This window comes from Somniosus microcephalus, chromosome 26 (genome assembly GCF_052327205.1).
Source record: "Somniosus microcephalus isolate GS21.2 chromosome 26, FLI_Smic_1.0, whole genome shotgun sequence".
NCBI lineage: Eukaryota > Metazoa > Chordata > Chondrichthyes > Squaliformes > Somniosidae > Somniosus > Somniosus microcephalus.
This window is the reverse complement of record NC_141012.1, coordinates 29,578,482-29,606,307: the sequence shown is the minus strand read 5'-3', so window position 1 is coordinate 29,606,307 and position 27,826 is coordinate 29,578,482. Positions and strand designations below refer to the sequence as shown.

General features: G+C 44.3%; 1 protein-coding gene across 2 annotated transcripts in view; it reads left to right on the top strand.

Moving 5' to 3' along the window:
- The first annotated feature begins 353 nt into the window (after positions 1 to 353).
- scn3b (sodium channel, voltage-gated, type III, beta) overlaps positions 354 to 27,826 on the top strand; it is a 42,928-nt gene continuing 15,455 nt past the window's right edge. Inside the window, exons 1-5 of one of the 2 annotated variants that reach the window (XM_085968029.1) lie at positions 354 to 1,253; positions 15,040 to 15,203; positions 17,013 to 17,238; positions 24,602 to 24,659; positions 26,245 to 26,343. In XM_085968029.1, coding sequence (XP_085824155.1) covers positions 1,199 to 1,253; positions 15,040 to 15,203; positions 17,013 to 17,238; positions 24,602 to 24,659; positions 26,245 to 26,311 — 570 coding nt within the window. In that variant the 5' untranslated portion in view covers positions 354 to 1,198 and the 3' untranslated portion in view covers positions 26,312 to 26,343. Of the gene's footprint in view, positions 1,254 to 15,039; positions 15,204 to 17,012; positions 17,239 to 24,520; positions 24,660 to 26,244; positions 26,344 to 27,826 lie in introns of both variants that reach the window. The other variant, XM_085968028.1, reaches the window with a different exon arrangement.

The following is a 27,826-nucleotide window of genomic DNA, read 5'->3' as shown; positions in this document are numbered from 1 at the left end:
GAGTGACTGCTAACCTCGGTTCTGTTGGACCTCTGCTTACAGCCACTGCCATTTTACAAGCAGATGCCAGCCTGAAGGCGGCAGGCAGTTGTTTTTTTGTCAGTAAGGACAGTGGTTTCCACGAACAAACATCCGATACCTACTTGGCGTTGTTTTTCTTGCCTCTATCCCCGGAGAGGAGAGCTCCACTGACTCTAGGGTAGGGTGGAGTGGAGCTTTACTCACATATGGCAATGGAGCGGAAAAAGAACATTGATAAACACACCAGGACTAACCAACAGGACATAACTCCGGCAAGATGTCCAGCCCTCTCCAACCACTACTATTACCGAACCTTCTAACTAGCACACTTTAAAAAAAAATGTGGTCTGACTTAAATATATGCTTTACCCTATCGTACAGCTTATATTGTTGCTCGTTAAAGTCGGTGTTTATTTCATCTGTCTGCAAACGTGGCGGCAACCAGCAGCACAGACAGGTGCCACAAACACTGGCCACAATGTTGGCTGCCAACGCATGCGTGTCTGTGCTGCTGCCCATTCTAGGAGCGGGGTGGAGTAAGCGTGGGAATATTAATAGAGGAACCGAGACAGATAGAAAGGCACAAAACCCAACTGGCTTTCTCCACCAGGAGCCCGGCAGAGCAACAACGAACGAACTACCCCTTCAAATTCAGCAAGAAATATTGTGGCGATCAGTTTGCCCAGCAGATTGATACTTCTTGCAACAACAACAAAAATGATGTTTTTTGTTCCGACCTGAGCATTATGTGAAGATGCAATGAACAATTAGGTTTGGACCTTTTTGTGAGTTTCGACGGGTTGGTTTGCATCGATTGCTGGGCTGTGCCGGTGTTGATCAAGTGAGGGGAGAATTTGAGGCGCCTCTTGTTCCTCGCAATGTGCTTCACTTGGCGCTGTCTGGAGTGCTGAAATCCCAAGTGAAATCTCATCGACTCGGAGCCCGCAACAACACACAGGAATCGGTGGATGGAAACCTGTTGGAGACTGGCTTTAAAACGCCATAGGGAGCAATTGCATTGAAGTCCAGTCGACTGCCTTAACCGACATCGCTTTGCGAGAATCAGTCTGTGAACTGTGGCTCGACAGGCGAAGTAGAGTTCCCAGTAAACGGCTACAAAGTTGTACTGCTACCAGGTGTTTAAGCTGTACCCACTTGTGTCTGACTCTCCCTGACCATGAGTCCGTGGAACACGTTTCTTTATTCTGTCCCATTGCTGCTTATTCTGTTAGGTAAGTTAACTTTTTTTTAAAATATAGATTGATTTTTTTTAAATCTTACTAGTCATTTGTATTTGATTTCCTGATAAACAGGACACCTGGCCAACCAACAGCAATCGTTAAAATGAGATAGAAGGAATTAATAGGACTTTTCAATGAAGAACAGTAGAGGTTAATCGCGTCCTAGTGGAAAACTAGTAAAATAAAAAATTATTAGAAATAGGACAAAGCAATGCCTTATTTTTTGCGAAATATTAGAATGTGCAATTGCCTTATAAACCTTCTATCATGGTACATAGGGTCAGATCCTCAACAATTATTCCAAAGATGATTGTGAGTGCCTTCAATGCCCATGTTCTATCACACATCACTGTATTTCTTTAAGTGAGGACTGTTGGCCCTGTGGGAGTGGGAGCAGCACTGAGCCCATCAGTACAAGGGAATAGGATTAACTTCCGTTTCTGATGCAGCCATTGACCCCAATTAATCATAGAAACATTACAGCACAGAAGGAGGCCATTTCGGCCCATGGTGTCCGCGCCGGCCAACAAAGAGCTCTCCAGCCTAATCCCACTTCCCAGCTCTTGGTCCTAGCCCTGTAGGTTACAGCAATTCAAGTACATATCCAAGTACTTTTTAAATGTGATGAGGGTCTCTGCCTCTACCACCCTTTCAGGCAGTGAGTTCCAGACCCCCACCGCCCTCCGAGTGAAGACATTTCCTCTCAAATCTCCTCTAAACCTCCTACCAATTACTTTAAATCTATGCCCCCTGGTTGTTGACCCCTCTGCTAAAGGAAATAGGTCCTTCCTATCCACTCTATCTAGGCCCCTCGTAATTTTATACACCTCAATAAGGTCTCCCCTCAGCCTCCTCTGTTCCAAGGAAAACATGGGTTGATGACATGGGTTAACATTGCTTTTGCATTTACTAGATTTATTTTTGTTCCTGTTTGGAGAGAATGATCTCCACCTCTTCCCCACCTCCTCTTAATGTTTAATGTCAGGTGCTGGATCCTGCTGTGTGTCCAGGTTGTGTAGTTTTCATTAAATAACATCCTTATCCAGTGAGTTGTTCCACAAAGTTTCTGTAGGGGGGGGGGGCTCCGCCCATTGTCCTCATCGGAGGACACAGAGACAAATTATTCCATTGAAGAAAACGGAAGCTCATCTAAAATGATGAAGGTAGAATTGGTTGCTGGATGCCACCATGAGCAGGGCACATACCACATCAAACACATCCTTGAGCTTTTTATGCTTTAGACAGATCAGCAAATCAGATTTAAAAGTTTTATCCTGTAACATTCAGAGCATAAACACAGCAACAGGTCCCCACGTTTACTCTGCTAGAACAGATGACCTTAACCCAATGTCACGTTTATAGACCCAGTTTTTTGGGCTCAGTTCCCCGCAGGTCCCCCTCATTTTATTTGGGAGTGCAGCCAATAGCAGGAGACAGTTTCTAATACAGGGGTGTGTCCCTTCGCAATGCAAAACACACATTTATTCAGCATCCTCCCTGTGCTGGGATCTGGGATACCCCCTCTCCCTTTCTTACCCTCCCCCCTTCAGCACTCATTGCTCAGAAAAACATCAGAACTTAGAAAGACAAAAAAGATGATAAAATGAGTCAATCCTTTTGAACCATTTTGAACAAAGGTAGTTCGGGTGAAACCCAGGAAAAAAATGCACAGATTTAATCAAAATGTGAACAGTATGGGTAAGAAATAGTGCTCTATTCAACCAGGTCCCGCCTATCTAAAGCTGAAAGGACAAAGAGAGTTATAATTAAAATATGGTGGTAGTTAATTATCAGTTGTCCGATATAATAGGAACATTACTTTATACCCACTCAGCATATATGTGACTAAGTAAAAAGGAAACACCTATGAAGCTATACAGCTCAATGCATAGTCGACGCGGGCGGCCACATTATTATTTAATTTAAGTTTCCTGTGATTTTTATGATTTGGGTTTTGATCAGTTAGGCGCTTTTGCTAGAGTTTTTTGGTTTAATAACACTGGGGCAACCTTATGGATTCTAAAGAAAAGGCATAATACCACTCACTCTGTCTGATCTGCCACCTGTTGTTTCACCACTCCTTGCTAAAGCAAGTACTTTCTGAATGTCTATTTTATAAGTATAGAAATAATACTTGTAAAATCTAATGCTAACAAAAGAATAGTGTGGAATAATTAAGTGTCACATTTAAATTAGCAGACACTTGCAGTCAGTAGTTAGAGTGGGATGTCATTCTCCAAAACAGCATTTGGAATTTTTAAGCTGCCTTTCTTTAAGAAGTAGGATGCTGTTCTGAGTATTCCAGTTCATTCTGGCTTTCCCATGGTTGCTGGCTGTTCAGAATCAGACAGACAGCCAGCCTGACATCATCACATCACTGATCACTCTGCTTAGGGGCTGTTGTAGTGTCTTACAAGGAGGTAGTGCTCTCGGAATTCATGTTGGTATTTTGCAAAAGGCTAGTTGAAAATTGACATGAATCAGTCATTCATGAAAGAAAGACTTATGAAATAATACTGAGTGGCCTGTGGGTGGCGCTGTCCAGGGAGAGTATAAATACTCTGGCACGGGCCCAGCTTGTGCAGGACATTCTTAACAGGAACTAGTGAAGGACACAACTAGACCTCCATGTTGTAAAACAGTTGATTAAAGCTTTGTTTAACGCTTAGACCAAGTGCCTAGTCGTTTTCTTACGTCAAAAATGATTACTAGGAAGTGAGAAATATTGTAACGCTTTAAAAAAATTATTCGACTAACAAGGGAGACATTTCATTTATTCTAGTGATTTTCCGGCAACTTAACTTTAATAATTCGGAACTGCAATTTTCTGAATTGAAAAATATAAATAAACCAGCTGTTGCAGCTGTTGATGTTCCTCAATTAACCTCAAAAGTGTTTCCAAATAAAAAGGTCAACATATTGCTACCTTGACACGAACACTCCATATCATGAACAAACTGTCTAAATTACAATACCAATTTTTTGGCACTTCCCCGCTGTTGTGAGACTGGGTTACTTGTACGTACACAACTAGGAGTGTAATGTGAGCTCGTCAGCCTCCAAGCCTGAATTTCTCCAGGTTAATCTTTGACCCCATTTTGTAATATTATATTCATATATGGGGTACTGGACACAGTTGAATAAACAAAAACAGTTTTATCACACAACACACCGCCATATTCCGAGCAATCCTGACAATATAAATGAGGCCTAGTTCCGCAGAGAGCATTCTGGAGGTAATGATGCAGCTCAGCAAGGCAACACGGACCAAATAAATACTTCCATTTCCTGATCAGCCACGTCCTAAGTTAGTGGCAGATCTACCTCATGTTACAGGAGCTAGAGATGACTGAACTTGGTGGTTAATATAGATATCTTGGCCTGAACCTACATCTCAGGCCTCAGTCACATTCTCTGAACTGTTCAGAAAGCACAGAGGGAAAGACAAAAGAACACTGTTCAAAATGCTGAAAATACACAATGTCCCTCAGCAGTTGTGAAGAGAAGAGACAGTTTGAGGTTTGGGGTCTGGACCCTTTGTCAGAACTGGAAATTGGAAGATAAGTGAATAAAACAAAAAAAGGGACAGGAGGTGATATTTGGATAAAAATCCAAACTTTTTTTTTGAAAGCTGGTCAGAGGTGGAACCTGTTGCCTGATTTATGGATATCAACTAGTGAGGCAATTAAAATGCACAAATAAAATCCTCTTTCTAACGAACTGCCAACATTCAGGCCATGCAGAACATTCACTAGATTGTATATTTTCAATAATCATTTCAGAGAATCTTTGTACATATAAAAACAGACATTTTGGGGAACTCAGCCCCTATGCATATTGCATTTAAGGTTTCTCCATCAATTTAGCATGATGTTTCATCTCCCTTATTAATATTTCTGTCTACAAAAATATTAATTATTCATATAGTTGACTGACAGATTCGTAGAACTAGTGCACTCATTAAAGTAATGATCTGTAATTATTTTACTCTCCAGCACCCTCTTTCGTTACTATGGAGCTACTGGATGCCACCCTTAACTTCAGCACTTAACGCATTCTAGAAACTTCTGAGAGCATTCATCTCATATCTATTTTTACACTGCAGCTATACAATATAATATTTCTTGAGCTCAGTACAAATCATACTTCCTACACTTAACGAGGTACTTACACTATTTTAAAAAACCTAATTTGTACCCAGCTGAATAAACATTTTGGATCTGGACTATAGGTTATTAGAGGTTCGGATGATACAGTGTAATATCAATATATAGATTACAATTATAAATAGAAGCCAGGATTAAAACAACAAGCTTGTATCTACTTTATGTGTAAATATACTTGGTTTAAAAAAAAACACAATTGAAGGAACTAAACGGGTTACAAATTGCCTTTTCACATCTGAAACCTGGATTCAAATTTAATCCAGAGTGGTAGGACCAAAGTCTTCTCTCTTTCTATTGGGGGTCAAGAGTGCATATATTATATTTAGATAGTCTCAATCCTATTTCTACTGGGTGCAATTCCACAAAACAGAAAATAATTCAGCATTTAATTAGATGCACAAAGTGGAGAATGTCAAGTTTCTCCACATTGATAAACCTCATCAAACAAGCACAGAAAAATGAAAATAATTTGTCAACGTTAACATTTTTCCTTTTGTTGGAAATTGCACCCGATGGAACTTTTATGTCCAAGTTTGGGACGTTCCATACAAGAGCAGCATAATAAAGTGGAATGGTTTGCCACATTACCATTGACTTGGCTGTTGTGTATATTTTCATGGACTTGAATGCAGAAAAGGAATAACTACACTTTTGCCAAATACCTCATGGCATTTTTTTAATTATTCGTTCACGGAATGTGGGCGTCGCTGGCAAAGCCTGCATTTATTGCCCATCCCTAGTTGCGCTTGAGAAGGTGGTGGTGAGCCGCCTTCTTGAACCGCTGCGGTCCGTGTGGTGAAGGTACTCCCACAGTGCTGTTAGGGAGGGTGTTCCAGGATTTTGACCCAGCGACGATGAACGATCGGCGATATACTTCTAAATCAGGATGGTGTGTGACTTGGAGGGGAACTTGGAGGTGGTGGTGTTCCCATGCACCTGCTGCCCTCGTCGTTCTAGATGGCAGAGGTCGCGGGTTTGGGAGGTGCTATCGAAGAAGCCTTGTGAGTTGCTGCAATGTAGATGGTACACACTGCAGCCACGGTACGTCGGTGGTGGAGGGAGTGAATGTTTAAGGTAGTGGATGGGGTGCCAGCCACCACCTTAAACATTCCCTCTTCCCTCCCTACGAGCTGTAGCTGGTTCTATGATTTTACAGCACCCAAAGCAATCAGTATAAATCTCATAAGCAATTTTAAGATCCTCGTGGGCATTTATTTATAGATTCCCTGCATAAATTAGTGCTGAATGTCTATAATTAATTCATTTATTAAATTGTCGAGTAAGCTAACTAGCAGCATACCGACCTATTTTATGATTTAATTCAACTGCTTTAGCTTTTTAATCAGAAAACAGTGGTCGAAGGTTTCCCCTGTGCAATAAGGGTAGCATTGATAAAGAATGCAATAATGATTTCTCTACACCTGGCACAAAACGTCTCCTCCATGCGCCAGCTCTGGATAACTTGACGAGAATTCAAAGTTACTCCCATTGGCTTGGAATTAAAATATCTTCTGTACTAACGAGAATAACAGCCAGCAGCTGAGATTTTAAATGTTTATGATGCCAAAAACACTCTCAATAGTTGTTATTGTCTTGCTTATTTTGGAAACAATAAGTGCCGATCTTTTGATGGGTATTCCTCCTCATACATAGAGGAGACCTGACTTGTCATTTGGGAGAGGTTGCAGAACTGATAATCAACAGGAGGATCTTGGGCTTATGACTTTTTAATGAACTTTTAAGAGTGCTAGTGTGGTAAACCACTGTTTGTATTCCACTGTGTACATGCCTGTACATGCCTTGGCTGACTCCTCCCACGAATCCAGGTATAAAGGTGACTGCTCCACAGCCCCTTTGTATTCTGGACCGGTCGACCACTCGAGGCACACCTTCATTCTCTTGTTAATAAAAGCCCGTTAATTACTCGCTTAATCTCAGTCTTTTGAGTTATGATAGCGCATCAATTTTATTAACAAGATTTTATAATGGAGAAAATCCTCACACCAGCATGCCTAGACTTAGACCATCGGGAGGCGGACGCATCCACCAAGTTTACTCACTGGCTGAGGTGCTTTGAAAAATTCCTGATCGCCTCCGCTGAAACGGTCAAATCGGACGAGGACAAACTGGATGTCCTGACCTCCAAAGTGAACCACCGAGTGTACTCGGTCATCCAAGACGCGACCTCGTACGCGGATGCTATCAAGCTCCTCAAGGACCAGTACACGCGCCCAGTGAACGAAGTGTACGCCAGGCACCTTCTGGGGAGTCGTAAACAACAACCTGGGGAATCGACCGAGGAATACCTTCAGGCACTGTCTGTGCTTGGCCGGGCCTGTGGTTGTAAGGATGTAAAGGCCGCCGTGTACACAGAGGAACTTATCCGGGACGCTTTTGTAGCGGGCCACAGGTCCAATTACACCCGACAGCGACTGTTGGAGCAGAGTGACCTCGACCTCAACAAGGCCTCTGAACTCGCACTATCATTGGACGCAGCCTACCGGGGCATGGATGCCTACTCCTCTGCACCGTGGACGCCGCGGGGAACGACAGCCTGGGACACGGTAGGACCGTCTCATAGCGCCGCGCCACCCCAGCCACATCCCAGCAACGGCCCAACTATCGCAGCAGTGTCCCAAGGCCAGACAGCAGTGCCCCAAGGCCAGAAATGCTACTTCTGTGGCCAGGCCAAACACCCCAGAGCGCGCTGCCCGGCGAAAAATGCGATCTGCTCGGGCTGCGGGAAGAAGGGACACTACGCCAGCGTCTGCAGGGCCAAAGCCACCCCGAACCCCAGCAGCGCCGCGTGTGGACCGCCATCTTGGGCCTCCCCAGCCATGTGCGAACCACCGGAACAGCAGCCATTTTGGACGCCTCCAGCCACATGGGGATCATGGACGCCGCCATCTTGGATGACAGCCGGGACGCAGCAGGCCCCCAACACCGCCTCATCTGGTACCCGCAGCGACACACCGACCCCTACGCTGGCCTCTGTTACACTGGACCAAGCAAGACCGCACCAGCTGGCCAGTTCCACAATGGACATTAAGGTAAATGGTCACGAAACAATCTGCCTTTTTGACTCTGGGAGCACGGAGAGCTTCATCCACCCCGACACGGTGCGGCGTTGCTCTCTCCCAGTCCTGCCTGCGCACCAGCGGATTTCTATGGCCTCCGAGTCCCAGTCGGCGGACATTGGCGGCTACTGCGTGGTGACACTCGTAGTAGACGGGACCGTGTACGATAATTTTAAACTTCTGGTCCTGCCCGACCTCTGCGCTGCCATTCTACTGGGGTTAGATTTTCAGTGCCACCTTAAAAGTGTTACGATGGCGTACGGTGGACCCCTCCCCCCACTCACAGTCCGCAGCCAGCAGCTTCCAAATTGCCCGCCGCGCACCAGGTGCAACCTCTCCACACTCAGAGTCACCCCCCCCCCCCACTGTTTGCTAACCTCACCCCCGACTGTAAGCCCATCGCCACAAAGAGCAGGCGATACAGTGCCGGGGACAGGGTTTTCATTAAAACCAAAGTGGAGCGACTCCTGAAGGAAGGGATTATTGAGGGCAGCACCAGCCCCTGGTGAGCCCAGGTTGTGGTCGTTAAGACCGGCGAGAAGCAGCGCCTGGTCATCGACTATAGCCAGACAATAAATCACTACACCCTGCTGGACGCTTACCCACTCCCCCGCATAGCTGATATGGTCAACCAGATCGCGCAGTACCGCGTCTTCTCGACCATTGACCTGAAATCAGCGTACCACCAGCTCCCTATCCGCCCTGAGGACCGCCAGTATACTGCCTTTGAGGCAAACGGCCGCCTCTATCATTTCCTTAGGGTTCCCTTGGGCGTCACCAACGGGGTCTCCGTCTTCCAAAGGGAGATGGACCGGATGGTCGATCAAAATGCGTTGCAGGCCACTTTCCCATATCTGGACAATGTGACCATCTGCGGCCATGACTTGCAGGACCATGACGCAAACCTCGAAAAATTCCTCTGCACCGCCAAACTCCTCAACCTGACGTATAACAAGGAGAAGTGCATATTCCGCACAACCCGCCTCGCCATCCTTGGCTGTGTTGTGGAACACGGAGTCATCGGCCCCGACCCTGACCGGATGCGTCCCCTTATGGAACTCCCACTGCCTCAAGGTCCTGAAGAGGTGCCTAGGGTTTTTCTCTTATTACGCCCAGTGGGTCCCCAACTATGCGGACAAGGCCCGTCCGCTGATCAAGTCCACCTCTTTTCCCGTGACGGCAGAGGCCCGCTTAGCCTTCCACCGTATCAAGGAAGACATTGCCAAAGCCACCATGCACGCAGCGGACGAATCCATCCCCTTCCAGGTGGAAAGCGACGCGTCCGACTTTGCCCTGGCCGCTACCCTCAATCAGGCGGGGAGACCCGTGGCCTTCTTTTCACGAACCCTCCAGGGCCCGGAGACCAGACACTCCGCTGTTGAGAAGGAGGCCCAGGCTATTGTGGAGGCTGTGCGTCATTGGAGGCACTACCTGGCCGGAAAACGATTTACCCTGCTCACTGACCAGCGTTCAGTTGCTTTCATGTTTAACAACAAGCAGAGGGGCAAAATCAAAAATGACAAGATCTTGAGGTGGAGAATCGAACTTTCCACCTACAATTACGAGATCTTGTACCGGCCCGGGAAGCTCAATGAACCCCCGGATGCTCTATCGCGTGGCACCTGCGCCAGCGCGCAGATCGATAGACTGCGGGCCCTCCACAATGACCTCTGCCACCCGGGGGTCACCAGGTTCTTCCACTTCATCAAGGCCCGCAACCTGCCTTACTCCATTGAGGAGGTCAGGACCATGACCAGGAACTGCCAAGTCTGCGCTGAGTGCAAACCGCACTTTTATAGGAACCCTAGCAATTTTGTTCTTCCTGAGCAAGTAATTTATTTCTCCCACACTGAGATACTGCCAAATTAGTAAAGTGATATGGCTACCCAGACATCAAGAATATGTTTAGTACTGCAATATTCATGTATTGATGACTATAATAAACATTTTTAGAAAATATTCTTGCTCAGCTTCTCATTTCTTTATTCCCCGATTCTCTCCATATTTTCCTGTTTTTTTCTTTCATCTATTCAGCTTTTATCTGATACAGTTTCTCGTATTATAAATGGCATTATTTTTCCTTATTTATTTCACTTTTAAATATTTGCTGTTCGCAAACTCTTGTGCCTTCACAGATCTGATGGGGAATCACATGGGTAGAATTTGGTGTCTGATTAGCTGAAAATTTACCCCAAACACTATTTTTCAGCTCTTCAAGTGTCAAGACCTTTGACCTGTTTATATCATTGAACCAAACAGATCAAGCCTATGTTGATTTTTGTTTAACGCAACTTTAGGTGCTTTCTCAGTTGACTTATCTTGTTGCCTGGGACAACGGGCACTGTAAAACTAATTATCTTGTCAGCCCTCTCCATAATCATGCTCTTCACTGTAGTACCCACTAGCAACATTGTCATGCAGAGCACCAGGGCACGGGCTCATGTCGTTGTGTTCCATACAGTGAGCTTCTGGCTTCAGTCAAGCCACCATGCAGTGAAAATGAAGCCTCATTTGAGAGAGAAGGAGGGGACCACTGTGGTCGACTCTCACACACCTCCTATCAACCTGTTACAGAGCATTATTCCTTCAGAATATCCATTACACTAATTGTAATGTTGGGACACCAATATTCTTTTGACAGGTAAATAGTCTCTCCTTCCTGAAGATTTTCTTTGCAGGTTTTGGTTGAGCCTTGCAAGATCAGATCTACCACATGCTCTTTATTTCGTCTGTTAAACAGCGACTAGGCAAAAATTGCGGGGTCATTTGTTTGACGACCTTTCAAGATGCCCTGTTCGCTTAAATCTCCTCGGCCTCTGTGATGGATTTATTTCTGTGAGCGTCAATGCCCAAGTTTGTGTAACCTGAATAAAAGAAACAAAGTATAAGAGGCCTTAGTGAGACTATACATGGAGCATTGTACACAATCTGGACAACATACTTAAGAGAAGGATTAGAGGCAGTGGAAAGGATTCAGGAAAGGATGACATCAACGGTTGCAGGTTTTAGGTCATTCAGTTATATGAAGAGGCTGTGGAATTTAAATCCATTCTGATTAGAAAAAAGGAAGGTTAAGAGACTAAAGCGAAAGATCAAGGAGTGGAAATAAGCCTTTATGATCAGGGAGAATTGGCGGGCATCAATGGATGAACTGCGTAGGCGCAAGTAATGAACTGTTGAGACCAAAATTTACAGTGATGTGTTATTTTACTTATGAATTCCACTCCAGTGTTGTTTAACCCCCTGAAGGCTACAGAGGTCTTTGACTTTTTATACTAAAATTAAAGACAAATAAGATGAGAGAGTTCTTAGTTAATTTAAAGAAGGTGGTAAATTATAAAACGTTCTGTTGTCAGATTTTAATTTAAAATATTTATCTTTAGAAATCTATAAATTAGGTATGGCACAGGGCACGAGTGTATCAACATGCTGCACCCAAAGTTGGACAATATAGGTTACCCACACATGATTTTGGCTGGCCCATCTGGGATAGGTCTAGAACAGACTCTAAGACCTGAATTTTAATCCTTTGACGGGTTGGGAGCAGGGGGTCTCAAAAGCAGTTGGGAAACCTGGGAGGCCGGGTTTCTTGCAGGCTCGCCGAATTTAACGGCAGGGCCAGATTTGCATTTGGAACCTCTGTTTCCCACCCGCAGCCAGCCAGAGGGAGGGGCTGACTGGCTGTGGACGGGGAGGCCTGTAGCACTGGGCAGCAGAGAGGAGGGAGGGAGGGATCGAGTGGGGGGCCAGAGGCTGATTGGGGAGGGGTGGGGGTGGCAGGGGCTGATCGGGGGGGGGGGGGGGGGGGGCAACATCAGGAGGCCGGAGGAGCTTCGAGGATTATTTTTGGGGGGGGGGGGGGGCGGGTGGAGGCAGAAAACATCGGGCGGCCTAAAGATCATCGGTGGGGTGGGGGTGGAAATCGTGGGTGGGGGAGGGGGGGGAGGGGGGAAGGGAGACCGAGAAGACGATCGGAGGCCTTGGGGGGGCGGGGGGGGGAGAATCTGAGGCCTCGTGGGGGGATCTCCGATCACACGGGGGGTGGGTTAGGCAGGGACACTGGATCCAGGAGGTAAGTGTAAAGGCATTTAACTCCTGGATCCAGCGGTCCTCGCCCTCCATTAGCTGGCGGGTTTCACGAGACCTGCAAAACCTGACCAGCCACTGTTAAATTTAAAATGGTGGTTACATCTGAGGCACGTCAGCCTCATTATAATATTTAAATGGGCGACCCGCCTCCTGGGAGCGGGTTGGCTGCCCAACCCATCCCGCCTCTGTTAAAACCGGAAATGAGTGGGTAGGAGTCAGGATTCAGATTTTTAACACTTTAACTTCCCATCTCACCCCAACCCACCCCCTAAGTATTTTCCCATTGAGGAGGGGGGCAGATAAGAGGGCCAGTCTCCTCAGGCCATTCACATGCTTTATGTCACGGTGATTGAAAAGTGGCATTGGCAGAGATCTGGTTGGAGGAACCTATCTGTCCATAACCCTGGAGAACAGGGTGTGGTGAGACCCAAGATAAGCAAAACAAATTATAACACAAAAGAAAAATATGTTAAAAATGATGATTGGTTTAGTTGATCTAGACTTCTGGGTAGGATAGTGGAGGCAAACACTGGAATAATTTAACATTTTGATTCCCCTTGGGGGAGTTTAGAGTCTTTATAGCTGAGTGAGCTAAAATGAGTCAATAGACTTTTCTTATTCTTGTCGATCTTGTGTTCTTAAATATGTTTGTTAAAAAATATAATTGGAGTTAATAATGCATGGCTGTTCTTGCATTACTTTCCAATTGAACTAAAAGTCAGGAAAAATCAATGCCAAGTCTTCGGGAAAACAAACTGACAAATGAAGAAATAAAGATGCTCAAATGGATGCTGCAAGGGAAAAATGGATCTGGTCAGTGCATTTCACCAGCTGAAGAAGTCTTTAAGTACTGAGATGGATATAGAGCGGTAACAGGAATCATATACTGAAACTACTTAGGTTGAAATGTTCAACATTTAAAATTAATTTTAAAAGAATTTACACCTTTTTTGAGCATTTAAAATGGACAAAAATAATTTGATTATTATTTAGATCTGCAGTTCATTAGTGTATCATATACACGGAAAATAAAGAAATACATATTCTAAGTAAAGGTGCCTTTGACCCACATAACAAAGAATAATGTAGTACATCTAAAGCTGGAATGTACTCTGAGGAACACGGGGATGAAAAGGAATGAAGCATAGGACAATAAACCTGTATAAAGGGAATGTGTATGCTTTGACACATGGATCAAGTAAGGTAATAGTTTCACAGCAGTTATAAGGGAAGTGAGAATTTAACAAAAATTACATTTCCAGGTACAGGATTGTACAATGATATTTGCTGTCCTGCCACAGGCTAAATGCCCAATGACAACTTTGTTTCCATGAGCTGATTATATTAAATCTTCTGGAACATACATGAACCAAGTTAAAGTATGAATTGGCATTTTTTGGCTGACATTAAGACTGACTGCATCAGCTGCTTGTTTTATTAAGTTAAAAGAGACAGCAGCTCAGAACCCAAAAAGATTGGTTGTAATAATGCATGGATGTTCTTACATTACTTTCCATTTAAGCCAAAAGTCAGGCAAAAATCAAAGCCAAGTCTTTGAAAAAGAAACCTGCCAAATGCTTCTGAAAAAAAGATATTTAAATGAATACTTCGAGGGAACAACTTACAGGAAACTTTTGATTTACCGGCACCTAAATAACCAGAAATCTCAGTTAACCGGCAAAATTCAGGAGTAGGTTCAGGTAAGTTTTACTTCATATTCTACTTGCCTTCCTCGATCTGTTGCTGTGCAAGGGTGTGGCTGCAGCTGTTGCTAAGCTACAGAGACGCTTGGAACTTGTGGCCATTGTTCTGAACCTGTTGCTAAGCAGCAGGGTTTGTTGCTTTATATGGAGCTCTCAGCTCTCCGTATCTTTTACTATAGCTTTCGGTTATCCGGAATTTTTGATGAACCGGCACCACGTCGGTCCCGTCGGTGCCGGATAAAAAAAAGTTTCCTGTATCTGGTCAGTGTATAAATACATTTAAAAAGTACACATTTACAATGTCCCTACACCTAGTGACGAGATTAAGTTCTCCTCATCCATTAGGCTGAATAATTCTTAACTAAAAAAATAGCCATTTCTTTCTCATTTTTCCTCTAAAAATAATCATTTTAGAAATGCATTCATGTGTAACTTGCTTTCCAATTGGAGTCACGCGAGTGTGTAGTACAAACCTGCTCATAATTCTCCCCAAATTAACCATCTTATCATAAAGGCCACGAGGATTGAAGGTGTGGAAAAAAGAAATGTCAGATTGGTGCAATGGGGTCACTCTATTGAGGTTGAGTCTGAGGAACGCCATTGGTGCAAAGTAGGCAGAATTTTATCATGCATCTAACTTATGCTGTGCAGTCAGGGTTGCTCTGCCGCAGCTTATACTCAGTACGGAGGGGATGCTATCTTGAGGTGAATTTAGACTGATTTGTGCTTCTGTCTCTTACAGTGCGCTGTTGCTGGCTAGTCTGTGTTGAGGTTCCTTCAGATACTGAAGCCCTACATGGAACCAACATGAAACTCACTTGCATTTCCTGCATGAGGAGGGAAGAAGTGAATACAGACACCATGGTTGAATGGAGCTACGTCACCAATGATGGGCAAGAGATATCAGTATGTGTCTACTTTAAAATAAAAATACAGATGTAAATAGATTATGTACTAAGTAACAGAGATGCCTGTTAAATATATAGGTCAATTTTCATAGATAAAGGTTGTACAATGTCCCAATGTAAAGATCCTGCTCGCATAGCTTCTGCTGAGCATTGGAAAAGTTTCTCTTAAAAAAGATTGCAGTAAACTCAATACATCAGCTAAAACTGCAATATTGAGGGCACACCATACATTCTTCCATTTAAATTAATGAGCCTTGATCAGGCATAAGGTTGGTAAATGAATCAGAACCACTGCCGATTGCTAACCACTAAGACAGAAAGAATGATAGTTGTATTACAATGCAGACAGACCCGTATTCTACAACACATGATCCTGGAGCCAGATCTAACTCACTAGGTCATTTTATTTGATTCTCAATGCATCGTTTTACTTTTAACTAGAGCTGGGTGCCAATGGTTTTAACAGACCAGCTGGACAAAACACCTGGACAGGTGTGGCTCATTGGTAGGTTCATTTCCAAGTCCCTGCTGTGACTTCAGGGCTTCACACCATATTGCCGCTGTCTACACCATCTGTTCTGTCCTCAGTATATTGAGGAGACAGTCATACTTTTAAAGCCAAAATTATGCACTGCTGACATAAACAATTACACATTGTCTTTATGCCTGAGAGCTGCAGTCCTTATATGTGGACCAAAAATAACAAAAATATATATTATGTCCTGAATTAGTTTTTAATTACATTCTTAGTGATACTTTTTGTCAACACAGCCAAACTAATTCGATGAAAGTTTTGCTCTCAGTTGTAAGACTCCTACACTAAATAATTTTGGATAATGTCACTCCAATTCCAAGCAAAGCTGTCGATAACAGGGCACAAATTAGCATTCAATTGGCAATCTCATTGAAAGTGACCACAAGGATGGTTGGTGTGGAAAATTGTGCAGAAGGGGCTGTTCTTCTGTAGCTCGGTAGGAAGAATGGAGCGGAGGGGGTTATTCTGCACCTGGGCATGATGTATCTGGATCTGGGAGACCTCATACTGACTGTCAAAAGTAGAAAAAAAAGTATTCCATCTGCAAGCATTGAGATCCTACACCTTCTTGAACATTAAAGAAAAAAAATCAAAAAAACAATTTTGTTTTAAAGCACTTCCTTTTAAAACATCATGAACCAGCTCTTCTGGTAGCATATAGATATTTTATTTAGCAAGTCAGTATTTGTGCTGTTTCATGAGTTTTCACTCCTCATGCAATCCCTTTGGTTAAAACTCTCCAGAGCTCCCCAGTGGCTCCGATGTTGAATGCCGTACTTAAGTGTGGAATTGAGCCATACGGAGCAGGAAGGCCCCAGATTTGATGGCAGGTTTGTGCCCACTCGGCTAATCTCATTGGGGCGATAGTTGAGGTGCTAGAATTAACCTCAACGCCCTGGGCTATGGAGTGAAAACAATCAGCTAGATTTCCCCCAAAGGGTAGTCCCTGGTGGAAGGAGCATGTGTCTGTGAGTGAGTGTGTGTGTGTGTGTGTGTGTATGAGTGAGTGTGTGTGTGTGTCTGTGGATGTTGGGTGAAGACAGGATCAGCCCTTGGCTGCGACGCCCGTCTGAATGGCCAGACAGTCTGCCCAGACTCACCGTCTTGGGTGAGGCAGTGAAAGGATCTGTGTAACTGCATCTCAGCAAGAGTCGGCGCCTCCAGGGTAAGAGGGGATAAAACTGAGGCGGGGGGGGGGGGGGGGGAACTCTGAAATATAACGTTGGCGTTTTAGCAATTCATCGCCTGATGAAATCTGTGTTTTTGTGACAGATTTATGAGTACAACGGAGAGCCACGAGCGCTAAAAGGACCTTATCAGGGCAGAATTCTGTGGAATGGAAGTAAAGATCTACAAGATGTATCCATAACCATAGTGAATGTTACACTTAACGACAGCGGTCTGTACCGATGCACGATCAAACGCCAGTTTAATTATGAGATACACAGACCTTCTATGACATCTGTGAAAGAGGTGCAGCTAACAGTGCATGAAGACGGTGAGATCAAGTTCTGTGCGCTGAGATTGGCAGAATTTAATTCACAGCACTGATGGTTAATACTGTTTAACCTTTAAACGGTATCAGGATTTTAATTTTTTTTTTTTTTTAGTACCCCCTTAGCAGGTACAGGCACTGCATGGTGCTGCGCTCAGCCATACAGACTGGAAGGCCCCAGGTTCGATTCCTGGCCTGTGCTGACCTAGCTGATCTCAGCTCGGCTGGCAACTGGGTGCTACAATGGGGCTCAGTGCCTCTGGGCTAGGAAGGACAAAAAAAGAATCCAGGTTCTTACTTTTGATTGCTAGCCAGTGACTCCTGTTGCGATGTGGTCCACGGTGGGATAAACTCCTGCCACTTCCACCAGACAGCAGAGGGCTACAATGCCCATTGAATGGTGTTTCAGCAAGAACTGCGGTTTCAGGAGATGAGGGGAGATAATAAAAAGCAAGAAAGTACTGTAACTAAAAATGTGGTAACCCTACTAGTTTTTTCAGATTAGAATAGAAAGGGCAATGTATCACCAACAAATATGCAACAGGATAAAGAATACATTCTATCTTTCATTTGGGTATAGCAAAGATATCATTCAATTAAGTGGATTATCTACATTGGCCCAGATATTCCGATCGCAGGCCTCCCGCGGGCGGAGGACTGCGATCTGGAAAAATCTGCGCCCTTGCCCCGAGGGCTCCCGGGAGGCACACAGTTCCGATGCTGGGCCTCTCCAAACTGCAAGTGTGCAGGGCCCACGTATCCCAGAGGTGCAGGTAGTTCGCAGCGTCCCTGGGATCACGTGGGCCATGGGGAGCCAATCACAGAAGAGAATCTCCCTTCATACACTTGACAGGAAGAGCTGTCAAATATATGAATGGAGATCAATGAAAAAATAGTAAAACTTTAAATACATTTTTTTTTAAATCACATTTTTAAAATGACTTGAAATTACAATAAATTAACTATTTTAATCAAAAATTTAAATTTTTGAAAAAAATAAAGTATTTTACAGGGCTAAAAATAAACACCTTTTTTTAAAAAGTATTTTAAAATGATAAATCTGACAAAAAATTTTTTTTTCAACTCTTATCCTAGAAAAGGTGCCAGTGCGCAAGAATTGTAAGGGTTTTCTGCGGGCGGAGGGTCTCCAAAAAGCAGAACTCTCCGCCCACAGAGGCGCTTCTCCAGGGCAGCCGGAGGATCTGTCAAGAGCTTTCTTGACAGATCGGAAATGCCGGTTTCCAGCACACGCGCAGTGCATGCCTAAAACCGGCATTTCCGATGTCCCTACGGGCGAGTACACAGTGTGTACACACCTGTAGGGATCGGAATATCTGGGCCATTATTGTGAATAACATTGAAATTCTTTCATCAAATTCTAACTAAAGTAAACAGTAGTAGTTTACTGTTATATTGATCTGTTATAATTTGAATGGTGAATCATCATTGCTAAATATTCATTTTAACTTTGTACGCTAACCCGTATGCGCATACCAGAGTCATCAAGACCGCGTGAGATATACCTAGCAAACAGGTTAGGAAATGTGGAGAGTAAAAATACTTTAAATTCTTATCTCTTTGGAATTCTAATAAAGGAGAAACTGTGCAGAAAAAGGGCAAAAGCAAAATACTGCGGATGCTGGAAATCTGAAATAAAAAAAAGAAAATGCTGGAAATACTCAGCAGGTCAGGCAGCATCTGTGGAGAGAGAAACAGAGTTAACGTTTCAGGTCGATGATCCTTCGTCAGAACTGGAAAAAGTTAGAGATGGAACAGGTTTTTAAGCAAGTGCGGGGCAGGGAAAGGCGGGGAGGGGAGGAAAGGACAAAAGGGAAGGTCTGTGATAGGATGGAAGGCAGGAGAGGTTAAGAGACATTAAGAGATGGTGCAAGGCAAAGGAAAATGGGACAAGTTGAGAAACAAAAGATGGCTCTAGATGAAGTGTAAAAAAAATGAATGGAAAAAAAAAATAGGGGTAGAGGTTATGGTCTGAAATTGTTAAACTCTATGTTGAGTCCAGAAGGCTGCAAAGTGCCTAATCGAAAGATGAGATGCTGCTCCTCGAGCGTATGTTGAGCTTCATTGGAACAATGCAAGAGGCCGAGGACGGTGAGGTCTGAGTGGGAGTGGAGTGGAGAATTTAAAGTGACAGGTGACCGGAAGCTTGGGGTCACCCTTACGGACTGAACGGAGGCGTTCCGCAAAGCGGTCACCCAATCTGCGTTTGGTCTTCCCAATATAGAGACCACATCCTGGGAGGCAAATACAGTATACTAAATTGCAAGAAGTACAAGTAAATCGCTGTTTCACCTGGAAGGAGTGTTTGGGGCCCAGGACAGTGGGAAGGGTGGAGGTAAAAGGACATGTGTTGCATCTCCTGCGCTTGCATGGGAAGGTGCTGGGCAAAGGGGAAGGGGTGTTGGGGGTGATAGAGTGGACCAGGGTGTTGCGGAGGGAGCGGTCCCTTCGGAATGCTGAAAGGGGAAGGTGAGGGGAAGATATGTTTGGTGGTGGGATCACGCTGGAGGTGGTGGAGGATGATCCGTTGAATGTGGAGGCTGGTGGGGTGAAAGGTGAGGACAAGGGGAACCCTAACATGGTTCCGGATGGGAGGGGAAGGGGTGAGAGCAGAAGTGTGGGAAATAAAACGGACATGGTCAAGGGCCGTGTCAACCACAGTAGAGAGGAATTCCTTGGTTGAGGAAAAAGGAAGCCATGTCAGAAGCACTGGTATGGAAGGTGGCATCGTCAGAGCAGATGCAGCGGAGCCGGAGAAACTGGGAGAATGGAATAGAGTCCTTACAGGAAGCGGGGTGGGAGGAAGTGTAGTCCAGGTAGCTGTGAGAGTCAGTGTGCTTGTAGTGAATGTTTGTCAAGAGCCTATCCCCAGAGATGGAGACAGAAGTCGAGGAAGGGAAGGGAAGAGTCGGAGATGGACCATGTGAAGGTGAGGGAAGGGTGGAAATTGGAAGCAAAGTGAATGAAATTTTCTAGTTCAGGGTGAGAGCAGGAAACAGCACCAATACAGTCATCAATGTACCAGAAAAAGAGGTGAGGGAGGGGGACCTGAGTAGGACTGGAACAAAGAATGTTCCACATATCCCACGAAGAGGCAGGCATAGCTGGGACCCATGCAGGTTCCCATAGCAACACCTTTAATTTGGAGGAAGTGAGTGGAGTCAAAGGAGAAGTTGTTCAATGTGAGAACAAGTTCAGCCAGGCAGAGGAGGGTGGTGGTGGATGGGGACTGGTTGGGCCTCTGTTCAATGAAGAAGTGGAGTGCCCTCAGGCCATCCTGGTGTGGGATGGCGGTGTAGAGGGATTGGACGTCCATAGTGAAAAGGAGACGGTTGGGCCCAGGAAACTGTTAAAGTGACGGAGAGTGTCGGAAGAGTCGCGGACGTAGGTGGGAAGAGACTGGACAAGGGGAGAAAAAAAGAGTCAAGATAGGAAGAGATAAGTTCCATGGGGCAAGAACAGGCTGAAACGATGGGTCTACCAGGGCAGTCCTGTTTGTGGATCTTGGGAAGGAGGTAGAAGCGGGCTGTGCGGGTTTGGGGAACTATGAGGTTGGTGGCCGTGGATGGACGATCTCCAGAGGAGATGAGGTCAGTGACGGTCTTGGAAACGGTGGCTTGATGTTCGGTAGTGGGGTCATGGTCCAGGCAGAGTTAGGAGGTGTCGGAGAGTTGGCATTCAGTCTCCACTAGGTAGAGGTCAGTTCACCAAACAACAGCACCACCCTTGTCAGCAGGCTTAATAATGACAATGTTGGGGTTGGATCCGAGAGAATGTAGTGCTGCAAGTTCAGAGGGAGGTAGGTTGGAGTGAGTGAGGGGAGCAGAGAAATTGAGACGACCAATGTCATGCCGGCAGTTTGCAATGAAAAGATGTAGAGAGGTTAAGAGGCCAGAGGGAGGGATCCAGGTGGAACGAGAATTCTGAAAGCGGGAAAAGGGTCAGCCGTGTGGGGGAAGACTCCTGGCCAAAGAAGTGGGCACGGAGATGAAGGCGGCGGAAAAAGAGCTCAGCATGGTGCTGAGCTCGAAATTCATTGAGATGGGGGTGTAAGGGGATGAAGCTCAGGCCTTTGCTAAGGACTGATCGTTCGGGGTCAGAGAGGGGAAGGTCAGAGGGGATAGTGAAAACACGGCAGGGGGTGAGATTGGAAGAAGGGATGGGGTCAGAGGAAAGTGAAGGAGAAGAAAGTTCTGGAAGGGTGTTGGTGTCCAAGAGTTGTTGAAGCTTGCGATCCTTGACACCTGAAAGGAAGAAAAAAAGTTTTTTGTTAAAGCATCGGATGAGGCGAAGGATGAAATGGAACTGCGGACCAGGACAGCTTTGAGAAAGAGTGCATCGGTGCTGTTGAAGAGAGAGGTCGAGACTGTTCATGTGGCGGCACATGACATTCAGCGTGATCTCAGGATATGGGGAGAGCAGTGGTTCAAGGAACACTGAATATCTTGGAGATATCTGCAGTCCTGGGTGGATCCAAAACATGAGGGGTAAAAATTCAGTTGGAATCCACGTGGAGTAAGTCGGAGCCGGAGACAGTTGCTGAGGAAAGATATGTGGCTGTGAAAGCGAGTTTTGGTAGATACCTGATCAAACACGAGGAGGGAGACAGAAAGCAATGAAGATGAACAAGGTAAAAGAGACAAACGGAAATCCCGTCGGAGAGAAGAGCAGAACTTCTTCAAGGTGGGCATTCTTAGAAGAGAAGTGGCAGTGAATTAAACACCAATACAAAAGCAAAATACTGTGGATGTGGAAATCTGAAATAAAAACAGAAAATGCTGGAAATACTCAGCAGGCCAGGCAGCATCTGTGGAGAGAGAAACAGAGTTAACGTTTCAGGTTGATGACCCTTCATCAGAACTGGAAAAAGCTGGAGATGGAACAGGTTTTTAAGCAAGTTCAGGGGCAGGGAAAGGGGGGAGGGGAGGAAAGAACAAAAGGGAAGGTCTGTGATAGGATGGAAGGCAGGAGAGATTGAGAGACATTAAGAGCTGGTGCAAGGCAAAAGGAGATGGTAATGGGACAAGTTAAGAAACAAAAGATGACTCTAGATGAATTGTAAAAAAAAATGAATGGAAAAAAAAATAGGGGCAGAGGTTATGGTCTGAAATTGTTGAACTCTATGTTGAGTCCAGAAGGCTGTAAAGTGCCTAATCGAAAGATGAGGTGCTGTTCCTCGAGCTTACGCTGAGCTTCGTTGGAACAGTGAAAGAGGCCGCGGACGGTGAGCTCTGAGTGGGAGTGGAGCGGAAAAGGGGCAGTTGGAGGACACAGAGAATAGGATAAAGTGAAGTCTTGTAAAAGTCAGTAAACAAGGATAAATAAGAACAAGAACAAATTGAAACTAAAACAGAGCAACAACCAAGGAAGTATTGCCCCATAGGAGCTTCTGGATAGGCTGCTCAGGGTATTAATACACCAGAGGCAAAGGACAGACTATATTATCCCAGATATACTTGTATTCATTCACATAACGTATATTTCCTTGGCTGGTTGGACTCCTTTCGTCGAGCCAGAAGTTGTCAACATGCAAGGTCATGAATAGACACAGTGCAAAATACATCGCTGTGACACTGAACTTGGGACTGAGCGAGAAAGGTAGGAAAAGCCATTTCCAATAGAATTTAAGAGAAACTAGGCTATATACTGGGTCAGATTTTGCTGTCAAAATAATAGTGAGGCCAATGGTGCTCACCGTTTTTTATGCGTAAATGGTACAGCAACTTCAGGCGAAGAGCAGATGCGCGGTTAACCGCGAATATCCAAAAGTTGTTGTCCAAGTTGCACCGCTCCGCCGTTAGTTTTGTGAAAACAGCATTTTGTTGTCTGCCTCACCATTGAAATGCATTGAATGTCATGTAGTTGCTGTATTTACGTGGTAGATACGAACCAAACCCGTCGCAGATATTTAGGGCTAGTAATTATAAGCGTAAGTACCCTTTTAACAACGTGATAAGTATTGATGACTGCCAGACAACCTCTCTGGCTCGGAACATTAACTATTACAAGTGTGGAGTCTCATTCCTTCACGTTTTGATTTTTGGGGGAGATTTTAAAAATGTCAAAAAAAATTCTTACTTTTCCTTTCTGTCTCTTTATTTTCCTCTTTTTCTAAATCCAATCTTTCTTTCCCTCTTTATTTCTCTTACTGCACCCGATTTGACATTGAATTCACCTCCTTTAATTAACCCTCTTTCTCAGTTCTTCCACTGTTTATTTCCCAATCCTTAAATCTCTTTGGCTAAGGAGATACCCTGTTGATTTCCCTGTTCACTCAGGTCCAAGATACCCTATTTCCCTTGCCATGCCGTTACCAGCTCCCACTTTCAGCAACTTTGCGGGCAAAACATTTTTGAGCTGCAGGGCGCAGGAGCAAGTCTAACTAACGTTAAATGCCGTTAGATGCCCAGCTACAGCAAAACTTGGCCCATTAGCTCCCCTGATAGTAGGTAAATTCATAACCTGATGAGCCATGTAGACAAGAAAAGTCCCAGGTTTGACCTTAGGCCTTTGACTATTTCAGCTGGGCAGCGATTAGTGGTCTACAATTTGCTCCAGTAATCCTGGGACTAAGGAGGAGGGGGCGGGGGGGGGAGGCGGCGGCGGGGAAAGTCAGGGATTTTGTTTCTGATCACCATACGGTGACACTGACCCACTGGGAAAAAAAACACTTGTAGATATAGGATGAGGATGGGATTGGGCTGGTTAAATAGAAAGTGTTGGGAGTGCCTGTGGAACGATACACCCCCACTTTCATGTGTAGGGGAGAAAAGAGGGAAAATTAGAGCAGAATTGAGGTATGAAGCCAATTCTGTAGCAAATATTACAATCTGCAGCTGTGAAATCGCAGAATTCTGGAACCTACATAATAACCATATAAAAAATTAATCAAATTAAAGTCTCTCTTAGCTGAAGCACTTCAAGTAGAACTTATGAGAATCTGCCAGTGGCCAATGTACTTTAGACATCAAGTCCCAACCCAATAACCCCAGTAACTTGCACATCTCAGACTAAGTAGGACATAAACTTAGGGAGTAAGACACATGTTTCATCTCTATGTAGTCTTCATTTAGGATCCAACTAAATTGCAGACTGCCAGCATAAACAGGATTTGTTCCCACCAGCAAAGTGAGAAATAGACTCCCCAGAAAGATGAGATATAGAGCTTAGGTTCTGAGGAATGTCTAGCCTGATAAAGGAGAGAGGATTTCAAAAACAGGACAAGCTTTGCAAAAAGCTAACTGGTTTCACTTCCATTTCTTTCTAGCTCTTGAAGATTTCACTTCATACATTTCAGAAATCATGATGTATCTTCTCCTTGTTTCCCTCACTTTATGGCTTGTTATAGAAATGATATATTGCTATAGGAAGATACTGAAATCAGAGGCTGCTGCACAAGAAAATGCGTAAGTTACCTTAGGACATTATTTGTGTTTGCGTTCGGGCATGTGTTCATTGAGGCACAGCTGAGGGAATTTAATATTCTTTTATGCTGTATTTAATATCCAATAGATGCAGATGGGAAGCTGAGGAGTTACTAACTTTTACCATCATTACCTTCAGCGCACCCGCGTATAGGCCATGTTTCTGTAGACAAACTGGAGTCAGTCTACACTTATTCATTTCATTTCTATTCAATAGCAATAGGACTCAGACACGATGAGCATAATTGAAATTCAGACACGTCAGAACCCAACAGTATCTCCAGCTAAATCAAGCCTCTCTCACGTTTTTGAATCTCTCAGTTTTGGGGCTATTTTTACAATCTCATTTGAAGGTATGTGAATAGTCGCAGTTTTTTTTAAACCATGTGTTAGTTACGGGTTATTTTTGTGTTGGACGCGCAGTGTCATATATAAATTCACCAATTGTAGCAGAAATAGAATTATTCCCAATAAAGAAAGTAACAGCCAATGTTTTTAACTATTTTGTATATGAGAAGCTCCCATTAGGGAAGGAGAGCGTGAATTGACGTTCAGTCTACTTTCGCCGATTGAACCTGCTTTTTCAAGGCCATGCCAGCAGCGTGGGCCCCACAATCAATGGGCACAGGTTGAATAATTGGGCATGCGACCAATTTGTGAGATGCCCAAATTTCTGATGAACAATTTAAGTGAGGCTGCGCTATCGGCATCCGCAAGCTCATTTTTTGATATGTAAATAATACCTAAAAAAAGGAGCACACAACAAATCTCACGACCTTGGGTAAGGCTTGACCCACAGCATTCTGCATAAAAACCAGCAGCCGGGGACACATAGGCCTAGAGATTCGACCGTGCAGCACCTCTTTTCTTCAGGCGCTAAACGGCCTCCTATGCCTCCAATATGGCGGGCAGGAAGCACATGTTCATATCGAGCCGGAAATGCACCACCTGCCATATTGGTGAAGGCAACAACACCACAAAAAAAAAATCGGCATCCAGGACCCACGCCTTTACATCTCCAAATAAGGAACCTAACCTCCTGTTTAAAGTGCCTGCTGTAATATTAGGGTGCCCCAAACTTAGCCAAACCCAATTGGCCCTCCTTCCCAATCCTCTTTAAGGATTTACCTGCTGTCATTGCAGCGGCCCGACCTTTGATACCTGTTTGCCAACTCAATGATAATGAGACCCCGAGGCCCAATATCACTTGCACCTCGGGCCTATCCCAGTGCCCCCTTGGGCATGCTCGAATTTCTAGGCCATAGGATCCCACCTGTGTCTTAAAGGTCAGGTGCTTAAAGTAATTTTTTTTTTAATTGTATTTTTTATATTTTTATTTACCTCATGCTGTATTTTGCTCGTTAATGCTTAGTTTCATTATTCTCAGTCCCTTTGAAATTACACCATATAAAGAGATGAGGATGGGTATTCCATGGAGCTTACTGGGTAATAGTGCACATGGTCATGTCTGTCTTTAGCTGTTAGTAAGGCAGTCTCTATGAAATGTATATACTGTTCAGGACATTCTGAGGATTCAAATTGATTTCCAATTCAATTATCATTACAGAACAGACTATCTGGCGATTTCATCTGGAAACAAAGAGAACCACTCAACAATTCCTGTGGAAGAATAGGAACTTGTTCAGCTCAGACAGTGGATAGTTTGGTAAGAACACAAAAGGCTGGAATAAGTTTTTTTTTAAAAATTCAGGAATTTTACGCTCGAAAGTGAGAAACCTGGAGAATGACCAGTTAAAGGTTTTATCATAGTGTATGTTGAGGGGAGTGCTAAAAAGTATCTAGTTCTAAGTGCATTACTTACTTAACCTGGCGATCATACTTAATTTCTGCAGAAAGCTGATTCAGATACACAGTGGGAACAGCTGTTTGTTGAAACAGACTACATTGAAAATAGTCCCATTCACACATTGCTGGGCTGTGTTATTATACATGTCTTTTTTAATTTATTTGTTCATGTGGGTGTCACCATTTATTACCCATCCCTAGTTGCCCTCGCTGTTCTTTTTGTAGCGGTTTGGTACAACGGAGTGGCTTGTTAGACCATTTCAGAGGGCAGTTAAGAGTCAACCACATATAGGCCAGACCAGGTAAGGACAGCAGATTTCCTTCCCTAAAGGACATTAGTGAACCAAATGGGTTTTTACAACAATCCGGTAGTTTCATGGTCACTGATACTAGTTTTTTTTTATTCCAGATTTATTTAATTAACTGAATTTAAATTCCCCAGCTGCCGTGGTGGGATTTGAACTCGCGTCTCCAGATCAATAGTCCAGGCCTCTGGATTATTAGTCCAGTGACATAACCACTATGCTACCATTCCCGTATGTCACACAGTAGCAAATTAATTTCAATTAAATGTAGGAAAAATCGCAGTTTTATTTTCCAACTGAGCAGTACATACTTGGAATTAGCTCCTGTCAAAAGTAGGTCCTGCTGTGTTAGTTAATTTCAAAGTAATGCCCAGAGCAATAAAGGTTACGAAAATAAGCATGTAGACTAAATAAGAGACCAAATATTCTATTGAGCATTATGATGCACTCCTGTTTGGAATGTCGTCTGTGGAATGTAACTGGTGAAGGCCGATTAATGCACATCAATGTTATCTGAGGCTTCTGCTCGATTACCTTGGAGAGGGGAGGAGTGGAAGAAGGAAATCCCAGAACTTCTCTTGGAAGTTTTACATGCCTCAGATGAGGCTGGGAAGAGTCGACAAGTGCAAATTGTATACATCTGTTGGAAGAAGTGAGCTCAAAGAGCCAAGTGCCCTTTTCTTGTTCCACATTTTCTTATGTGCTCGCTGAAGCTCGAGTCTGATTTTCAAAACCCAAAAAACTTCATGAACACATTCTAGTAAAAGTTATCTTTCTCCGAGATAAAATGATCTCTCACTGAAGGTGTTGGGGAAAATGTCACATTTTAAGAAACCAAGGGTTCATCGACAGCACCTCCCAAACCCGCGACCTCTGCCACCTAGAAGGACAAGGGCAGCAGGCGCATGGGAACACCACCACCTCCAAGTTCCCCTCCAAGTCACACACCATCCTGACTTAGAAATACATTGTTGATCCTTCATTGTCGCTGGGTCAAAATCCTGGAACTCCCTCCCTAACAGCACTGTGGGAGCACCT